This window comes from Gorilla gorilla, chromosome 1, assembly GCF_029281585.2.
Source record: "Gorilla gorilla gorilla isolate KB3781 chromosome 1, NHGRI_mGorGor1-v2.1_pri, whole genome shotgun sequence".
Lineage (NCBI taxonomy): Eukaryota > Metazoa > Chordata > Mammalia > Primates > Hominidae > Gorilla > Gorilla gorilla.
Window position 1 is genome coordinate 101,374,458 of NC_073224.2, and position 17,563 is coordinate 101,392,020.

Below are 17,563 nucleotides of genomic sequence, written 5' to 3' on the forward strand. Positions count from 1 at the left end.
AGGAGGCCGGGGCAGATGGATCATTTGAGGTCAGGAGTTCGAGACCAGCCTGGCCAACATGGTGAAACCCTGTCTCTACTAAAAATACCAAAAAAAAAAAAAAAAAGTACAGTGTAGGCCCAGTGGTTCATGCCTGTAGTCCTAGCAACATGGGGGAATGAGGCAGGAAGATCATTTTGAGCCAGGAGATTCAGACCAGTGTGGGTAACAGGGAGACCTTGTCCCTTAGGGAAAAAATAAAAAATACACACACACACACACACACACACACACACACACACACACACACACGCAATCTGTGTACTCACTAAAATTAAAATTAAATCACAAAAAATTAAAATTAAAAAAATACAAAGTCTTTTTGAGAAAAATTGAAGAATAAGTGGGAGAGATATGTCAGAGGCATTTTTGAAAGACTCATTATTGTTGAGATGTCACCTTTCTCCAGATCACTCTGTAGAGTCAGTGGACTCAATACAGTTGCAACAGGATTTTAATATAAACTGGCAGACTGATTCTAAAATTTACATAGAGGCCAGGCGTGGTGGCTCACACATAATCGCAGCACTTTCGGAGGCCACTGCAGGAAGATCACTTGAGCCCAGAAGTTAAAGACCAGCCTGGGCGACAGACACTTCGTGGCTTATTTTTTTTTAATTATTAAAAAATGAAATTTAGACCGGGTATAGTGGCTCACCCCTGTAATCTCAGCACTTTGGAATACTGAGGTGGGCAGATCACCTGAGGTCAGGAGTTCGAGACCAGCCTGGCCAACATGGCAAAACCCCATCTCTACTAAAAATACAAAACATTAGCTGCGCATGGTGGTGGGTGCGTGTAATCCCAGCTACTCGGGAGGCTGAGGCAGGAGAATTGCTTGAACCTGGGAGGTGGAGGTTGCAGTGAGCAGTGATCACGCCATTGCACTCCAGCCTGGGCAACAAGAGTGAAACTCCGCTAACTTTCAATTGATTTTTGACAAATGTGACTATTTCAATGGGACAAGGATAGTCTTTTCAACAAATGGTGCTGTAACTACTGGATATCCTTATGGAATAAAAAGATTACTGACCCTGTTTCATACCACATGAAAAATTTAAATCAAAAAAGATCATATACCCCTATGAAATTTCGGAAATAATAAAACTTTTAGAAGAATAGGAAAAAATCTTTAAGACCTTGGGGGATGGTCAAAGATTTCTTAAATAGTATAAAAAGCAAGGACCATTTAAAAAAATTTGACTTTATCAAACTTTAAGACTTTTGCTTTTCAAAAAAACATTATTTAAGGCTAGACTTGTGCTTGGTGGCTCATGCCTGTAAGCTCAACACTTTGGGAGGCTGAGGCTAGAGGATCATTGAAGCAATACTCTGTCTATGAAAAAAAACACTTAGGGAGGATGTGGCCGGATAATCACTTGAGCCCAGGAGTTGGAAACCAGCCTGGGCAGCATAGTGAGACCCTGTCTCTAAAAAAAAAAAAAGAAAAATTAGCCAAGTGTCCTGTCTCATGCCTGTAGTCCCAGTTACGTGGGAGGCTGACGTGTAAGAATCCCTTGAGCCTAGGAGGTGGGTGCTGCAGTGAGCTGTGATTCTGCTATCGCACTCCAGCTTGGACAACAGAGCCAGACTCTGTCCCTTTAAAGAACAAACAAACAAGGCTGGTTGTGGTGGCTCATGCCTGTCATCCCAGCACTTCAGAAGGCTGAGGCAGGTGGATCGCTTGAGGTCAGGAGTTCAAAACCACCCTGGCCAACATGGTGAAACCCCCGTCTCTGCTAAAAATGCAAAAATTAGCCAGGCATGGTGGCAGGCACCTGTAATCTCAGCTTCTCAGGAGGCTGAGGCACAGGAATCCCGTGAACCCCGGGAGGTGGAGGTTGCAGTGAGCCAAGATTGCACCACTGTACTCCAGCCTGGGTGATAAAGCGAGACTTCATCTCAGAAAACAAACAAACAGAAAACATTATTTAAGAAAATGAAAATGTAAGCCAAAAAATAAAAGAACCCAATAAAAATAATCGGCAAAAGATCTGAATAGAATTTTCTCAAAAGAATGCATATGAATTGCCAATAAGCTCATGAAAATATGCTCAACATCAGGGAAATGCAAATTAAATTTATAAATGAGAACACACCCATTAGAATGATTAAAATGTAAAAGACTGCATAATACCAAGTCTTGGTGAGGATGTATAGGATCTTTAACTCAGTCATTGATGATGGGACTATAAAATAGAACAGTCACTTTGTAAAAATTTATTAAACATACACTTAGTTGATTTAGTAATTCTAGGCAGGTTGCAGTGGCTCACACCTGTAATCCCAGGACTTTGGGAGGCCAAGGCAGGTGGATCATTTGAGGTCAGTAATTCGAGACCAGCCTGGCCAACATGGTGAAATTCTATCTCTACTGAAAACAAAAATTAGCCAGGTTCTATCTCTACTAAAAACAAAAATTAGCCAGGCATGGTGGCAGGTGCCTGTAGTCCCAGCTACTCGGGAGGCTGAGGCAGGAGAATCACTTGAACCCGGGAGGCAGAGGTTGCAGTGAGCCAAGATCACACCACTGCACTCCAGCCTGAGTGACAGAGCGAGACTCCGTCACAAAAAAAAAAAAAAAAAAAGATTTAGTAATTCCAGTCTTAGGTATTCACCCAAGAGAAATGAAAATATGTTTAAACAAAATGTCATGTGCACACATGTTCATAGGATATTTTTTCTTTATGACTAAAAACTGGAAAAAACGCAGATTTCCAGGTGAATATGTAAAGAAATTATGGTATATTCATATAATTCAGTTGTAAAAAGAAATATGTGAATAGTAAAAAGGAACAGTAAAAAGAAATGTGGCAATGTGAATGATTCTCAGATTTATGCTGTGTGAATGAAGCCATACAATAAAATACATATTCTTTCTTTTCATGTATATGAACTTCTAGAAAAGCAAACTTAATATATAATAGGAAGCAGATCAGTTGTTTCTTCTCTGAGGCTGTGGATGACAGGCAATTTATTTTCTTGGAAAGGACACACAATAACTTTTTAGGGTGACAGAAATGTTCTATATATTGGTTATGATGATGGCTACATGGTAAATTTTTCAAAACTCAAAAATGTATATATAAAAAACATGCATTGAATTTTATGTGGTACTTTACCACAGTGAAGTTAATTTTGAAAATAAGTTACATCTAAAATATAGTGTGCAGCATCATGTCCTAGACTACCAAGAAACATAAATTGGCAGGCCAGAATTTGTGAAGATAGGAACAATTCAAAAATGAAGTGTGAGGTATTAATAGCTCTAGGTGAATGGCCCAGGAAGGAGGCTTCAAAAGTGTGTACCCATTTTAGGATTCTCTTTTAAACTGATATTCATGGATTAAATGCTTTGGTAGCTCTGAGTAGTTGATGAAGGGATAGAGGAGATAAAAATAATTCCAAGATTTTGATCCCAGGATTCATCCTTCAACTACGTGTTAATGAATTATGTCCTGGTCATTGGAGATAAAAAGTGATTTTGGTGAATATAGTCACCGCGTTAATGGACCAAACATTGTTTGAGAATTACATACATTAAACCACTAATTTGAAGTGTGATTAGTGTTAGGAAAGGAGAAAGTATTATGATGATTCTTAATAGGGGACCTAAATTAAGAATGAAGAGAGTGCTTCCTGGTCAGGTAAATAACCTTTCAGGAAATTATGTCCTCACTGTAAACTAAAGAATGAATAGTCATTAAGCAGATGAATTTGTGGAGAAAGATTGTTCCAGGTAGAGAGAAAGGCAGACTCAAAGGCCTTGAATCAAGAAAAAACATGATGAGTTTAAGGAACTGAAGTTTATTATTACTAGAATTAAGGGTCTAAGATAATATGAGATTGATGCTAGAAGAAAAGGTAATAATAATTTTGAAGTTGTTTTATGTGGTAAGAGCCTTTTTAAGAGTTGTAAGCAGAAGCTGAAACCTGATAAAATTTGTGAGGTTTTTTTTTTTTTTTTTTTTGAGACGGAGTCTTGCTCTTGTCGCCCAGGCTGGAGTGCAATAGCACAATCTCGGCTCACTGCAACCTCTGCCTCCCAGGTTCAAGCAATTCTCCTGCCTCAGCCTCACAAGTAGCTGGGATTAAAGGCACCTGCGACCACACCCGGCTAATTTTTGTATTTTTAGTAGAGACGGGGCTTCACCATGTTGGCCAGGCTGGTTTCAAACTCCTGACCTGATCCGCCCACCTCAGCCTCCCAAAGTGCTGGGATTACAGGCGTAAGCCACCTTGCTGGGCCTTTGTGTTTTTTTTTTTTAAAGATCACTCAGGCTGCTGTCTAAAGAATGAGTTGGAGGATGATGAAAGTAGAAGCAGGAAGAACAATGTTTCAGTTGTCCATTGCTGCATAACAAAGCACCTTGAACTTACTGTCATGAAACAATAATAATCAGTTATCATCTCACAGTTTCTCAGGATTTCCTTCCTTTGGTTGTAACTACATGGTGGTGAGGTAAAGTCATCTCAAAATATTCCTTGTTTGGTCAGGCAGGCGGCTCATACCTGTAATCCCAACACTTTGGGAAGCTGAGGTGGTCAGATCATTTGAGCTCAAGAGTTTGAGACCAGCCTAGGCAACATGGCAAAACTCCATCTCTACAAAAAATACAAAAAAGTAGCTGGGCATGTTGGTGCATGCCTGTAGTCCCAGCTACTCAGGAGGCTGAGGTGGGAGGGTCACTTGAGCCTGGGAGGTGGCGGTTGCAGTGAGCTGAGATTGTGCCACTACACTCCAACCTGGTTAACATAGTGAGACCCTGTCTCCAAAAAAAAAAAAAAGGCCAGGCGCAGTGGCTCACACCTGTAATTCCAGCACTTTGGGAGGCCGAGGCGGGCAGATCATGAGGTCAGGAGATCAAGACCATCCTGGCTAACATGGTGAAACCCCGTCTCCACTAAAAAATACAAAAATAAATTAGCCAGGTGTGATGCTGGGCGTCTGTAGTCCCAGCTGCTCAGGAGGCTGAGGCAGGAGAATGCTGTGAACCCGGGAGGTGGAGCTTGCAGTGAGCCAAGTTCGTGCCACTGCACTCCAGCCTGGGTGACAGAGCAAGACTCCGTCTCAAAAAAAAAAAAAGGATTCTTTATTCAAATATCTGGTGGTTGATACTGGTTGTTGGCTGTGACCTCAGCAGGATCTATTGGCCAGTATGCCAACTCATTGCTTGGGCTTCCTTGCAGCTTGGAAGCTTGAATCCAAGGGCTTGTGGCGGGGCCGGGGTGGGAGTGTGGGGTGGAGATAGAGAGAGAGAGAGAGAGAGACCTTTTCTAACCTAACATTGGAAATCATCACATTCTTCTATTGAATTTCTTTGCTAAGGCAAGTCTTCAGTGGAAGCAGAGAGGGACTAGACTACAACTTGACAGGGAAAGCTTCAAGAGATTAATGTACATATTTTAATAGCCCCACAAGGAATTACACTGTTGCTTCAGGGCAGGGAGATAACATTATCTTAGTCTTGATGGCTGTAGTAGAAGAAAGGAAAGTGGACAGGTTCAAGAGTTTAAACTAACAGAAGACATAATTTTATGATTTGTGGGGAGGGTGAAGGAGCAAGAATAAATGATGTGGCCTGAGCTTGGATAACCAACGTCCTGCCACATGATTGATGGTCAGTATACATAATGTTAGCTTTATGGTATCATTCGCTGATGTAGGGAATCTGGATGGAGGAGCTAGGTTGAAGGGAGCGAAAATGAAATGAGATGTGAATATGAGTTTGAGAAATCTGTGAAACATGCAAAAGTAGACAATTAGAAGAAAGGTCTATTCAGAAAATAGAAATTCAGTAGTCATCAGAATATAGATGATAGTTAAAAGAATTGCTAAAGAGAGAATAGAGAGTCAGACAGGAAAAAAGCTTAGACTAGAAAGTTTTTAAAAACTATAGCATTTAAAGGTTGGAGAAAAGGAAGGGGTCATTTTTCGTTTTGGTAATTTTCAGATAAAACTGAAGATTGGTATGAATATTTAGAAGTCACTTACATACTGATGATAATTGAGACTATGAGAATAAACATGTTCCCAGTGGGAAAGTAAGTATAAAAGGTAAATAACAAGTACTCTGTATTGAGGACCTCCGCAGTTAAATTTAATGGAGTTGCAAGTAATTGAAAGTTAATCAAAGGATATTATAGAAATAGTGTAGGCAGGATTTTAAAGAATTATGAAATCAAATATAGCTGAGAGTTTGAAATTTTTTACTTTTTTTAAATTTTATTATTTTTCTAGAGACAGGGTCTTGCTCTGTCATCCAGGCTGGAATGCAGTGGCGTGATCATAGCTCACTGCAGCCTCAAACTCCATGGCTCAAGCAATCCACCCGCCTCAGCCTCCTGAGTAGATAGGACTATGGGTACAGGAAACCACACTGGGCTAATTTTTATTTTTTGTTGAGACAGGGTCTCAGTACATTGCCCAGGCTAGTCTCGAACTCCTGGCCTCAAGTGATCCTTCCACCTCAGCCTCCCAAAATGCTGAGAGTACTAGTGTGAGCCACCGTTCCTGGCCTGAAAATGTTTAAATATCAAATTGAGACAAGGTTCTATAGGCCAGAGTTGATGATAAAATTTAAAAAAAAGTCTTAAAAATTTAGACAAGGCTATTGGATATTATTTGAAGAAAGTTATTGGTAATTTGAGAAAAATTCCACAGTCTGATGATATTGGAATCTAGAATGCCTGAGGCTAATAAAGGAATATCTAGTATAGTTATCACATTTAAAAGTCATATAGATAAGAAATCCATTAATTAACTTTGGAGAAGTATGACCCATGAATAATAGTAGTAAACTAGGCAGCATGGGAAATGACTTATTTTGAACTGATTTTTAAATTATTAGTGTTTTTTGAGACAGGGTCTCGCTCTGTCGTCCTGATTAGAGTGCAGTGACTCACTGCAGCCTCGACCTCCCAGGCTCAAGCAGTCTTCCCAACTTAGCCTCATAAATAGCTGTGACTATAGGTTTGAGCCAGCATGCCTGGCTAATTTTTTTATATTGTTTGTAGAGACAGCTTCTTGCTATGTTCCCTAGGTTGATCTCGAATTCCTTAGCTCAGGCATTCCTCCTGCCTTGGCCTCCCAGAATACTGGGATTACAGACGTGAGCCACTGTGCCCACTCTTTATCCAACATTTAAGTCCCTTAGCTTAACTGGACCTTAATTTATTTTTTATTTATTTTTTATTTTTGACCTTCATTTTTGAAGAATTAAATTTTTTTCTTTCTAATCCTTACCTCAAAGTGAGAGTTGTTCTTTTTAAATTTACATATTATTAGAGAAATATAGGCCAACTTTGGTTTTATCTTGTTGTAATAACCTTTTTCAGGAAAGTAAACCATCAATTTACCTATGATGTGTAATCTTGCTATGGAAAATAGAGTAGTACTCCCTTTTATCTGTGTAAAAACTTACTTAAATAACTAGCCGTGTCCAATTTTGTCTATGTGTGATTTATTGTCTCTTTCAGTAAACGGAGTTCCCTCTCGAAGTCCAAGATTAGTTGCTTCTGGGGATGACTCTGTGGATAGTCTCCTGCAGCGGATGGTACAAAATGAGGACCAAGAGCCCATGGAGAAAAGTATTGATGCTGTGATTGCAACTGCCTCTGCACCACCTTCTTCCAGTCCAGGCCGTAGCCACAGCAAGGACCGAACCCTGGGAAAACCAGACAGCCTTTTAGTGCCTGCAGTTGCAAGTGACTCTTGCAATAATAGCATCTCACTCCTATCTGAAAAGTTGACAAGCAGCTGTTCCCCCCATCATATCAAGAGAAGTGTAGTGGAAGCTATGCAACGCCAAGCTCGGAAAATGTGCAATTACGACAAAATCTTGGCCACAAAGAAAAACCTAGACCATGTCAATAAAATCTTAAAAGCCAAAAAACTTCAAAGGCAGGCCAGGACAGGGAATAACTTTGTGAAACGTAGGCCAGGTCGACCTCGGAAATGTCCCCTTCAGGCTGTCGTATCAATGCAAGCATTCCAGGCTGCTCAGTTTGTCAACCCAGAATTGAACAGAGGCGAGGAAGGAACAGCACTGCACCTCAGTCCTGACACAGTTACAGATGTAATTGAGGCTGTTGTTCAGAGTGTAAATCTGAACCCAGAACATAAAAAGGGGTTGAAGAGAAAAGGTTGGCTATTGGAAGAACAGACCAGAAAAAAGCAGAAGCCATTACCAGAGGAAGAAGAGCAAGAGAACAATAAAAGGTAATTCCTCATTTAACATATTATCTGAGTAGAGGAAACTAGCTTTGAAAAACTGTAATGTAACTCTATAGCTGAATTATTTCATCTTATAACCTTTCATTTTTTACTATATGAGACCATTTCTTTTCAAAAACTGTTCTTATGTTATTGCTTTTACAAGTTATAATTAAGAATCAGAGAGGCTAGGTGCAGTGGCTCACACCTGTAATCCCAGCACTTTGGGAGGCCGAGGTGGATGGATCACTTGAGGTGAGGAGTTCAAGACCAGCCTGGCCGACATGGTAAACCCTGTCTCTACTAAAAATATAAAAATAAGCTAGATGTGGCAGCGCATTCCTGTAATCCCAGCTACTCAGGAGGCTGAGGAGGGAGAATTGCTTGAATCCAGGAGGCTGCAGTGAGCCAAGATTGCACCGCTGCACTCCAACCTGGGCGACAGAGCAAGACCCTGTCTCAAAAACAAACAAAAAAGAAGCAAAGGGCAAGTAACAATCCACTCTGAACCCACTCACTTTACAGACAAAGGAAATCAAGGCCCAGAAAGATTATGTATTTTATCCAATATAGAGATGTATGAGCTCTGTGATCATTTTATGTGCATACCACATTTTGCTTATCCATTCATCCATTGATGGATACCTGGGGTGTTTCCATGCCGTAACGCCGCTATGACAGTGGGTATACAAATACCTCTTTCAGACCCTGCTTTAACCTTGGGTATATTCTCAGAAGTGGAATTGCTGGATCATGTGACATTTCTATTTTTAATTTTTTGAGGAACTGTCATACTGTTTTCCAGAAGGGCTATACCATTTTGCATGCACAAAGATTTCAGTTACAATGCACAAGGATTTCAGTTACTTTACATCCTCACCAACACTTGCTATTTTCAATTTTTTTTTATAGCAGCCACCCAAATGAGTATGAGATGAGTATCTCATTGTAGTTTTAATTTGCTGTTCCCTAATGATTAGTGACAAACATATATTCATACGCTTATTGGCCATTTATGTATCTTTAGAGAAATGTCTACTCAGTCGCTTTTTCAATTTTTTGATTGGGCTATTTGGTTTGTTGTTGAGTTTTGGCAGTTCTCAATATATTCTGGATATTATTCTCTTAACCGGCATATAAGCAAATCTTTTCTCCCATTCTGTGGATTGCATTTTTACTTTGTTTATGCTGTCTTTTGACGTACAAAATTTTCTGATATCTATGAAGTCCAATTGTCTGTTTTATCTATAAAGCTATGGTAATCAAAACCGTATGGTAGTAGCATAAAGAGAGACATATAGACCAATGAAGTAGAATAGAGAGCCCAGAAATAAAACCTTGCATGCATGGTCAGATGATTTTTGACAAAGGTGCCAAAACCATTCAGCGGGGTAAAAGACAGTCTTTTTAACAAATCACGCTGGGAAAACTGGGTATCTGCATGCAAAAGAATGAAGTTGTAGTCTTACTTTAAACCATATACAAAATTTAACTCAAAATGGATCAAAGATGTAAATGTAAAATCTAAAACCACAAACTCTTGGCCAGGCGTGGTGGCTCACGCCTGTAACTCTAGCAGTTTGGGAGGCCAAGGCGGGCGGATCACGAGGTCAGGAGTTCAAGACCAGCCTAACCAACATAGTGAAACCCCGTCTCTACTAAAAATAGAAAAATTAGCCAGGTGTGGTGGTGTGCGCCTGTAATCCCAGCTACTTGGGAGGCTGAGGCAGGAGAATTGCTTGAACCCAGGAGGCGGAGGTTGTGATGAGCCGAGATCGCGCCACTGCGCTCCAGCCTGGGTGACAAAGCGAGACTCCTTCTCAAAAAAAAAAAAAAAAAAAGTCCACGCATGGTGGCTCACGCCTGTAATCCCAGCACTTTGGGAGGCTGAGGCAGCTGGATCACCTGAGGGTCGGGAGTTCAAGACCGGCCTGATCAACATGGAGAAACCCCGTCTCTACTAAAAATACAAAATTAGCTGGGCATGGTGGCACATGCCTGTAATCCCAGCTACTCAGGAGGCTGAGGCAGGAGAATCCCTTGAACACGGGAGGTGGAGGTTGCAGTGAGCCGAGATTGCACCATCACACTCCAGCCTGGGCAACAAGAGCGAAACTTTGTCTCAAAATAAATAAATAAATAAATAAATAAAAATAAAACTGTAAACTCTTAGGAGAAAATATAGGGCAAAAGCTTCACAGCGTTGAATTTGGCCATGATTTCTTAGATGTAATAACAAAGCCACAGGCAATAAACCATTCTTATTTTTATTTATTTATTTTTTGAGATGGAGTTTCACTCTGTCACCCAGCCTGGAGTGCAATGGCACGATCTCCACTCACTGCACCCTCCACCTCCTGGGTTCAAGTGATTCTCCTGCTTCAGCCTCTTGAGTAGCTGGGATTACAGGTGCGCGCCACCGTGCCTGGCTAATTTTTGTATTTTTAGTAGAGACGAGGTTTCACCATGTTGGCCATGCTAGCCTCGAACTCCTGACCTCAGGTGATCCACCCGTCTCAGCCTCCCAAAGTGCTGGGATTACAGGCGTGAGCCACCATGCCTGGCCCATATTTAATATTTTTTAATGAACCAATTTAATGTTCATCATTTATAAATGGCTTTTCTTAATGTGGCATGTTCACTCTTACTCATATTCTCTATCATCTCTCCTGGTGAATCCTGTATAGAGAGGTTTTTTTTTTTTCCATCCACCTATATAAAAATAATTGCTTTTTTCTAGAGAATATATTTTTTAATTTCAGGAGCAATACACGCTGGTAATAAATAATTAAACTAGTAGTTTACTGATGTAAAAGTAAAAGTCTCTTTTCACGTGCTCTCACTTGCTCTTATCCCATTCTTCTCTCCATGGATAACGCTATTAACAGTACATTGTGTATTCTTTAATGCTGAGAGCTTGTCATCGGAACATACAGAATTACCTTATACTGCGGTAGGAATATATCATAATTTATGTAATTACACTGTTGTGATTGACTAGATCTTGCTTTTTTATATTTAGCTCTTTATGTCACTTATGTAATACTGAATATTAGCTATGAGTTAGAGGTTTAATTTTCTTTCAGTACTATTGATTAGTTTAGCCATTCCCAACTTATTTGGAATGATACATTTATCATATACTAAGTTTTTGTTGTTGCTGTTGTTGTTATTGTTTTTGAGACCGAGTCACCCAGGCTGGAATGCAGTGGCGCAATCTTGGCTCACTGCAACCTCTGTCTCCTGGGTTCAAGTGATTCTCATGCCTCAGCCACCCAAGTAGCTGGGATTACAAGCATGCGCCACCATGCCCAGCTAATTTTTGTATTTTTAGTAGAGATGGGGTTTCCCCATGTTGGCCAGGCTGGTCTCGAACTCCTGACCTCAAGTGATCCGCCTGCCTTGGCCTCCCGAAGTACTGGGATTACAGGCATGACTCACCACACCCAGCACTAAATTCTTTTTTTCCTTTTCTTTTTTTTTTTTGAGACGGAGTCTCGCTCTGTCGCCCAGGCTGGAATACAGTGGCACAATCTCGGCTCACTGCAACCTCTGCCTCCCAGGTTCAAGCGATTCTCCTCCTGAGTAGCTGGAATTACAGGCGCACACCACCACACCACCATGCCTGGCTAATTTTTTTGTATTTTTAGTAGAGACGGGTTTTTACCATATTGGTTAGGCTGGTCTCAAACTCCTGACCTGATGATCCTCCCGCCTCGGCCTCCCAAAGTGCTGGGATTACAGGTGTGAGCTACGGCGCCCCACCATCCTAAATTCTTATATACTGTTAGATCTTAGGGTCTTTTCAATTTTTTTTTTTTTTTTTTTTTTTTTACTGTGTCCCAGGCTTCTTTAAGAAAAAAGTGATACATGATGTGGGATTAAAATCAAGAACATCATTGAACTTCACCTTCCCTCCAACCAGTTGCCCCAAACTCCCCTGCCGCCACCTTTTGTGTTCCCAATTCCTTCCTTAGTGAATGAAGAACTTAATTCCAAAAGCCCTGGCACAAACTCCAGGCTCCTCCCCTCCCCCTGTCCCCCATTCCTAGAAGGGCAGGCACCTCTGTTTGAATGCATGGGAGAGCCCAGAGTGGTGACGGAGACGGGGGAAAGGCTTCCCACTCAGGGAAAGGGACCGAGGAGTACAGTGCAGTGAAGTGAGGGCTCCCATAGCCTGGGGCACCAAAATGGGGCCCTGGGGCCAGAGGAAAGGACACTGGTCCCCCTGAGAAAGGAGACCCAGCAGCTTCAAAATCCTCTCGTTATGCATAGTCGCTGCTTGATTGCTTGCCTTTCTGGCACCGGTTACAGAACCACACTCGAACCACATCCTTCTCGAGCCCAAGCTGCTGGGCGATGTGGCTGATCTGCTGCAGCGTGGGTTTCGAGCACTGCAGGAACAAATTCTCCAGGTTGCCTCTCACTCGGTTCTCGATACTGGTTCGCTTTCTCTTTCGGGCCTGCAAGAGGGTTTCTGCTTTGCATGTCTCCTGAAGATTTTCATTGTTGTCAGCTTCCTCCACCCACTTCTGCAGCAAGGGCCGCAGCTTACACATGTTCTTGAAGCTAAGCTGCAGAGCCTCAAAGCGGCAGATGGTCGTTTGGCTGAACACCTTCCCAAATAGAACCCCCAGGGTGAGCCCCACATCGGCCTGTGTATATCCCAGGGTGATCCTCTTCTGCTTCAGGAGCTTGGCAAATTGCTCGAGTTCTTTCTGCAGAGCTTTGATGTTCTGGGACTCCTGCGGGTTTTGCTCCAGCTTCTCCTTCTCCAGTTTCACCGCACCAGGGGGGACGGTGCAAGGCTCCAGGGAGGCGCCGTCGGAGTTGCTCTCCACCCTGACTCCTGCTTCGCCCTCAGGCTGAGAGGTCTCCAAGCCACCTTGGGGCACTAGCCGCACTCCAACCTGAGGCCTACAGTACGCCATCCCCCCACAGAACTCATACAGCGGGGGGCATGGGGGAATCCCCCACACCTCAGAGCCTGACCCAACTCCCGGCCTGATTCCTGGCCCTCCAGGAGGGCCTTGGAAGCTTAGCCAGGTCCGAGGATCAACCCAGCCCGGCTCCGGCCTCCCTGGCCCATCACCTCCACCGCCTGGAGGGGGCAAGAAGGCAGGCATCCGAAGCCAGGTGTCCCGCCATGGGGAAGTAAGGCGCCCCAAGCTGGGGGCCTGGTGAAATGTCAAATATTTTTATATTCTTTTCTATCAGTCTATTTTGGTATCTCTGTCATAGCAATTTAATTATTGAAGGTTTAAAACACTGACAAGGAGGGTGATTTCTGCCTTTACTGTAGTTTGAGACATCTTGACCATTTATGTTAGGAAGGGTCATCTTTAAAATGTGCTTCAAGAAAAGGCTTTCATCAGCCTGGGTAACATGGTGAAACCCCGTCTTTACCAAAAAATACAATAAATTAGCTGGGCGTGGTGGTGTTGCACGCCTGTGGTCCCAGCTACTTGGGAGGCTGAGGTGGGGGGATCGCTTGAGCCAGGGAAGCAGAGGTTGCAGTGAGCCTAGATTGTACCACTGCACTCCAACCTGGATGACAAGAGTAAGACTTCGTCTCAACAACAACAAAAAGGGCTTTTGAATAGGTTAGCCTTTCTATTCCAGCAAATTCTAGTATCATGGTCAGCAAAATTAAACACATAACTTTTTCACAAGATTGTATTCTGAGATTTGAAGAGATTATAAAGATAAAATTTCTGCCCTCAAGAGATTGTGTAGGGAAGGACATGACACACTGAGTTCCCAGAGACAGCAACAGTTTTTCAACTTGTTCTAATTGGAGCTTACACTAGTACTTGTTATATAATATGTATTCATTTATTTTTTCAATTAGTATTTGTTGGAAGATTATTATGTTTCATGTACTTAGAATTGATACAGTGGTGAATAAATCTAGAAACTTTTCCTACCTTCATGGATTTTAACCATCCAAGTGCTATTATGAAGAGTTACTTAGAGTTATAAGAGTACTGTATATAATAGAAATAACTAACTTAGTTTCCCAGAAAAAGTAAGGACTATGCTAAAAATGTGAAGAATAGGCTTCATCTGTTATTTAAAGGAGTGAGGAGAGAGCATACACAAAAGTCTGAAAAGGCATGATAGTTTCAGGCAAGTGAAAGAAAGCTTTTGTGGTCAAAACATGGAGTAGAGTAGCACGGGATACAGATAGAGGTTGTAGGGATCAGATTGTGCCAAGAACCTTGTATGGTATATTAAAGATTTTGGTCACTATTTGTTGATTAATATAAAACCAGAATGCACAGGAAGAATTTAATGGTTATGAGGTGGGCTTCTAGACGCAGAAAACCTAGGTTCAAATCCTGGTTTTAAAAAGAAAAAGGTATATTTTTAAAACACTTATAAATTATTCCTGTAAAAAATAAAATCAGGCCAGGTGTGGTGGCTCACACCTGTAATCCCAGCAGTTTGTCAGGCTGAGGCAGGAGGATCACTTGAGGCCAGGAGTTCAAGACAGCCTGAGCAGTGTGGCTGGTTGTAGCTACCCTGTTTCTACAAAGAACTGTTTGTTTGTTTGTTTATTTTAGACAGGATCTTGCTGTGTCCCCCAGGCTGGACTACAGTGGCACAATCTCAGTTCACTGCAACCTCCGCCGCCCGGGCTCAAGCGTCTCCACCCACATCCCTCCCCCGCAGTGGCTGGGACTGCAGGCGGGGGCCACCAGGCCTGGCTAATTTTTGTGTTTTTTGTAGAGATGGGGTCTCACTATGTTACCCAGGCTGGTTTTGAACTCCTGCACTCAAGCGATCCTCTAGACTTGACCTCCCAAAGTGCTAAGATTACAGGTGTGAGCACCGCACCTGGCCCATCTCTACAAAACATTTAAAAATTAAATGAGTGTGGTGGCTCGTATCTGTGGTTCTAGCTACTTGGGAGGCTGAGGTGGGAGGATCACTTGCACTCAGGAGGTTGAGGCTGCAATGAGCTGTGTTCCTCCACTGCACTCCAGCCTTGGTGACAGAGTGTGACCTTGCCTCTAAAAATACATATATATTATAGCGAGACTTTGTCTCTAAAAATATGTATCTTATAATGTATATTATATATAAATATTTTATATATCTATATATCTATATCTATATATATATATTTGTTGTTGTTGAGATGGCATCTTGCTCTGTTGCCCAGGCTGGAGTGCAATGGCTTGGCTCACTGCAACCTCCACCTCTTGGGTTCAAGCGATTTTCCTGCCTCAGCCTCTGGAGTAGCTGGGATTACAGGTGCCTGCCACCATGCCCAGCTAATTTTTGCATTTTTAGTAGAGACAGGGTTTCACCATATAGGCCAGGGTAGTGTCGAACTCCTGACCTCAAGTCCGCCCGCCTTGGCCTCCCAAAGTGCTGAGATTACAGGCGTGAGCTACCGCACCTGACCGAAAAAAATTGTTAAGAGCTTGCTGGCCACACCAATAGTCTCAGCTACTCTGGAGGCTGAGGCTGGAGGATTGGTTGAACCCAGGAGTTTGAGACCAGCTTGGACAATGGCAAAACCCTATTTCTAAAAACAATTTTATGAAAATAAGAAATTAAAAGAACAAGTGAATGAGCCTGAAAATGATATTGGAAGAATGTAAAACATACACCTTAAATTAATAAAATAAGGCAAATGTATAACAGTAAGAGTCACTTTTAAGACCAAAGTTCTTTGAAAACTAATAAAATAGACAAACTTCTGGTAAAGCCGATCAATAGGAATGAGAAAGGGAATAAATAGGGATTTAAAAGGAAATAAAGTGTATATAAGAGATTAAAAATTTACTACTGTGAGAACTTTAAGCCCATCAAATGGGAAAACTGTTGAAATGGACATGTTCCTAGAAAAATACAATTTTAACAAAACATACTCAAAAGAAATTACCTGAGCACTCCTATTGCATAAATTGAATCTATTATTTAAAGTCTTGCCCCAAGAACAGCATCAGACCCAATTTTAACTTCTACCACACTTTCAAGAAAAATATTATTCCCATCTCATTAAAGAGAATATGGGCTGCAAACAGAAGAGGATACACCTAAAGAGAATACATAAACAGGCCAGATGAGGTGGCTCACACCTGTAGTCCCAGCACTTTGGGAGGCAGAGGCAGGCGTATTGCTGGAGCCCAGGGGTTGAAGACCACCCTGGGCAACATAGGGAAACTCCATCTCTACAAAAAACTTTAAAATCAGCCGAGTGTGGTGGCGCATGCCTGTAATCCCAGCTACTCGGGAGGCTGAGGCAGGAGAATTGCTTGAACCTGGCAGGCGGAGGTTGCAGTCAGCTGAGATCGCATCAGTGCGCTCCAGCCTGGGCGACAGAGTGAGACTCTGTCTCAAAAAAAAAAAAAACTTAAAAATCAGCTGGACGTGCTGATGTGTGCCTGTAGTCCCAGCTACTAGGGATGCTGAGGTGTCAAGGGATTGCTTGAGCTTGTCCAGGAGGTCGAGGCTACAGTGAGCCATAATCATGCCACCACATTCCATCCTGCGTGACAAAGTGAGACCCTGTCTCAAAAAACAAATAAGAGACAAACAAGAGAATACATAACATAAGCTAAGTAAATTTTCTGTAAAGGTCATACCCATATAAATATTCAGGAGGTGACCATACTTTCCCTGTTTGTAAACCCCTTTTCTTGCCAGAAGCTATAACCAATCTTCTGACTTTTAAGGTAACCACATATTTACCTTTTAAAATACTATTTATGTGTGCAGCTCTGAACAATACAGCTTATTCTCCCTGAATTTCATGGAAATCTAATTATACAGGTTGGGTGCCATATCATGCCTGTAATTTCAGCAATTTTGGAAGCCAAGGCGTGTGGATCGCTTGAACCCAGGAGTTTGAGAGTAGCCTAGGCAACATCATCTCTACTAAGAATACAAAAAGTTAGCCAGTTGTGGTAGCACACGCCTGTAGTCCTAGCTACTCAGGAAGCCAAGTGGGAGAATCACTTGAGCCCAGGAGGTAGAGATTGCAGTGAGCCAAGATGACATCACTGCACTCCACCCAGGGTGACAGAGTGAGACCCTGTCTCAAAAAAGCAAAAACAAACAAAAAAAATTAATTACAGAGGACATATGCTATTGTGTCTCACCTTTTTTTGCTCAACATAGTCGTGTTAAATTATGTATGTTAATGCATGTTGCTGTAGTTTTAATGTGTTGTTTCATTGTTTGTGTGTAATACAGTTCTTCGATTTTACTCTTGGATTATTTTCAACTTGAGGTTATTGCCCAAAAAAACTGCTTTTAATATTCCTCTAATGTCCACTGGTCGATATGGACACT

The 17,563-nt window shown here is 42.0% G+C and overlaps 2 protein-coding genes across 6 annotated transcripts in view; one reads left to right on the forward strand and one right to left on the reverse strand.

Annotated features, from left to right (window-relative positions):
* Window positions 1-17,563, forward strand: part of ASH1L (ASH1 like histone lysine methyltransferase) — a 230,256-nt gene that overhangs the window by 120,179 nt on the left and 92,514 nt on the right. For all 5 annotated transcript variants that reach the window (XM_063694310.1, XM_063694311.1, XM_063694317.1 and 2 more), the window contains exon 5: window positions 7,519-8,260. In XM_063694310.1, coding sequence (XP_063550380.1) covers window positions 7,519-8,260 — 742 coding nt within the window. The remainder of the gene's footprint in view (window positions 1-7,518; window positions 8,261-17,563) is intronic.
* On the reverse strand, window positions 12,095-13,402 carry LOC109026315 (POU domain, class 5, transcription factor 1-like). Its single transcript, XM_019024027.3, has one exon. The coding sequence runs from the start codon at window positions 13,378-13,380 to the stop codon at window positions 12,520-12,522; it is 861 nt and encodes a 286-aa protein (XP_018879572.3). The 5' UTR covers window positions 13,381-13,402; the 3' UTR covers window positions 12,095-12,519.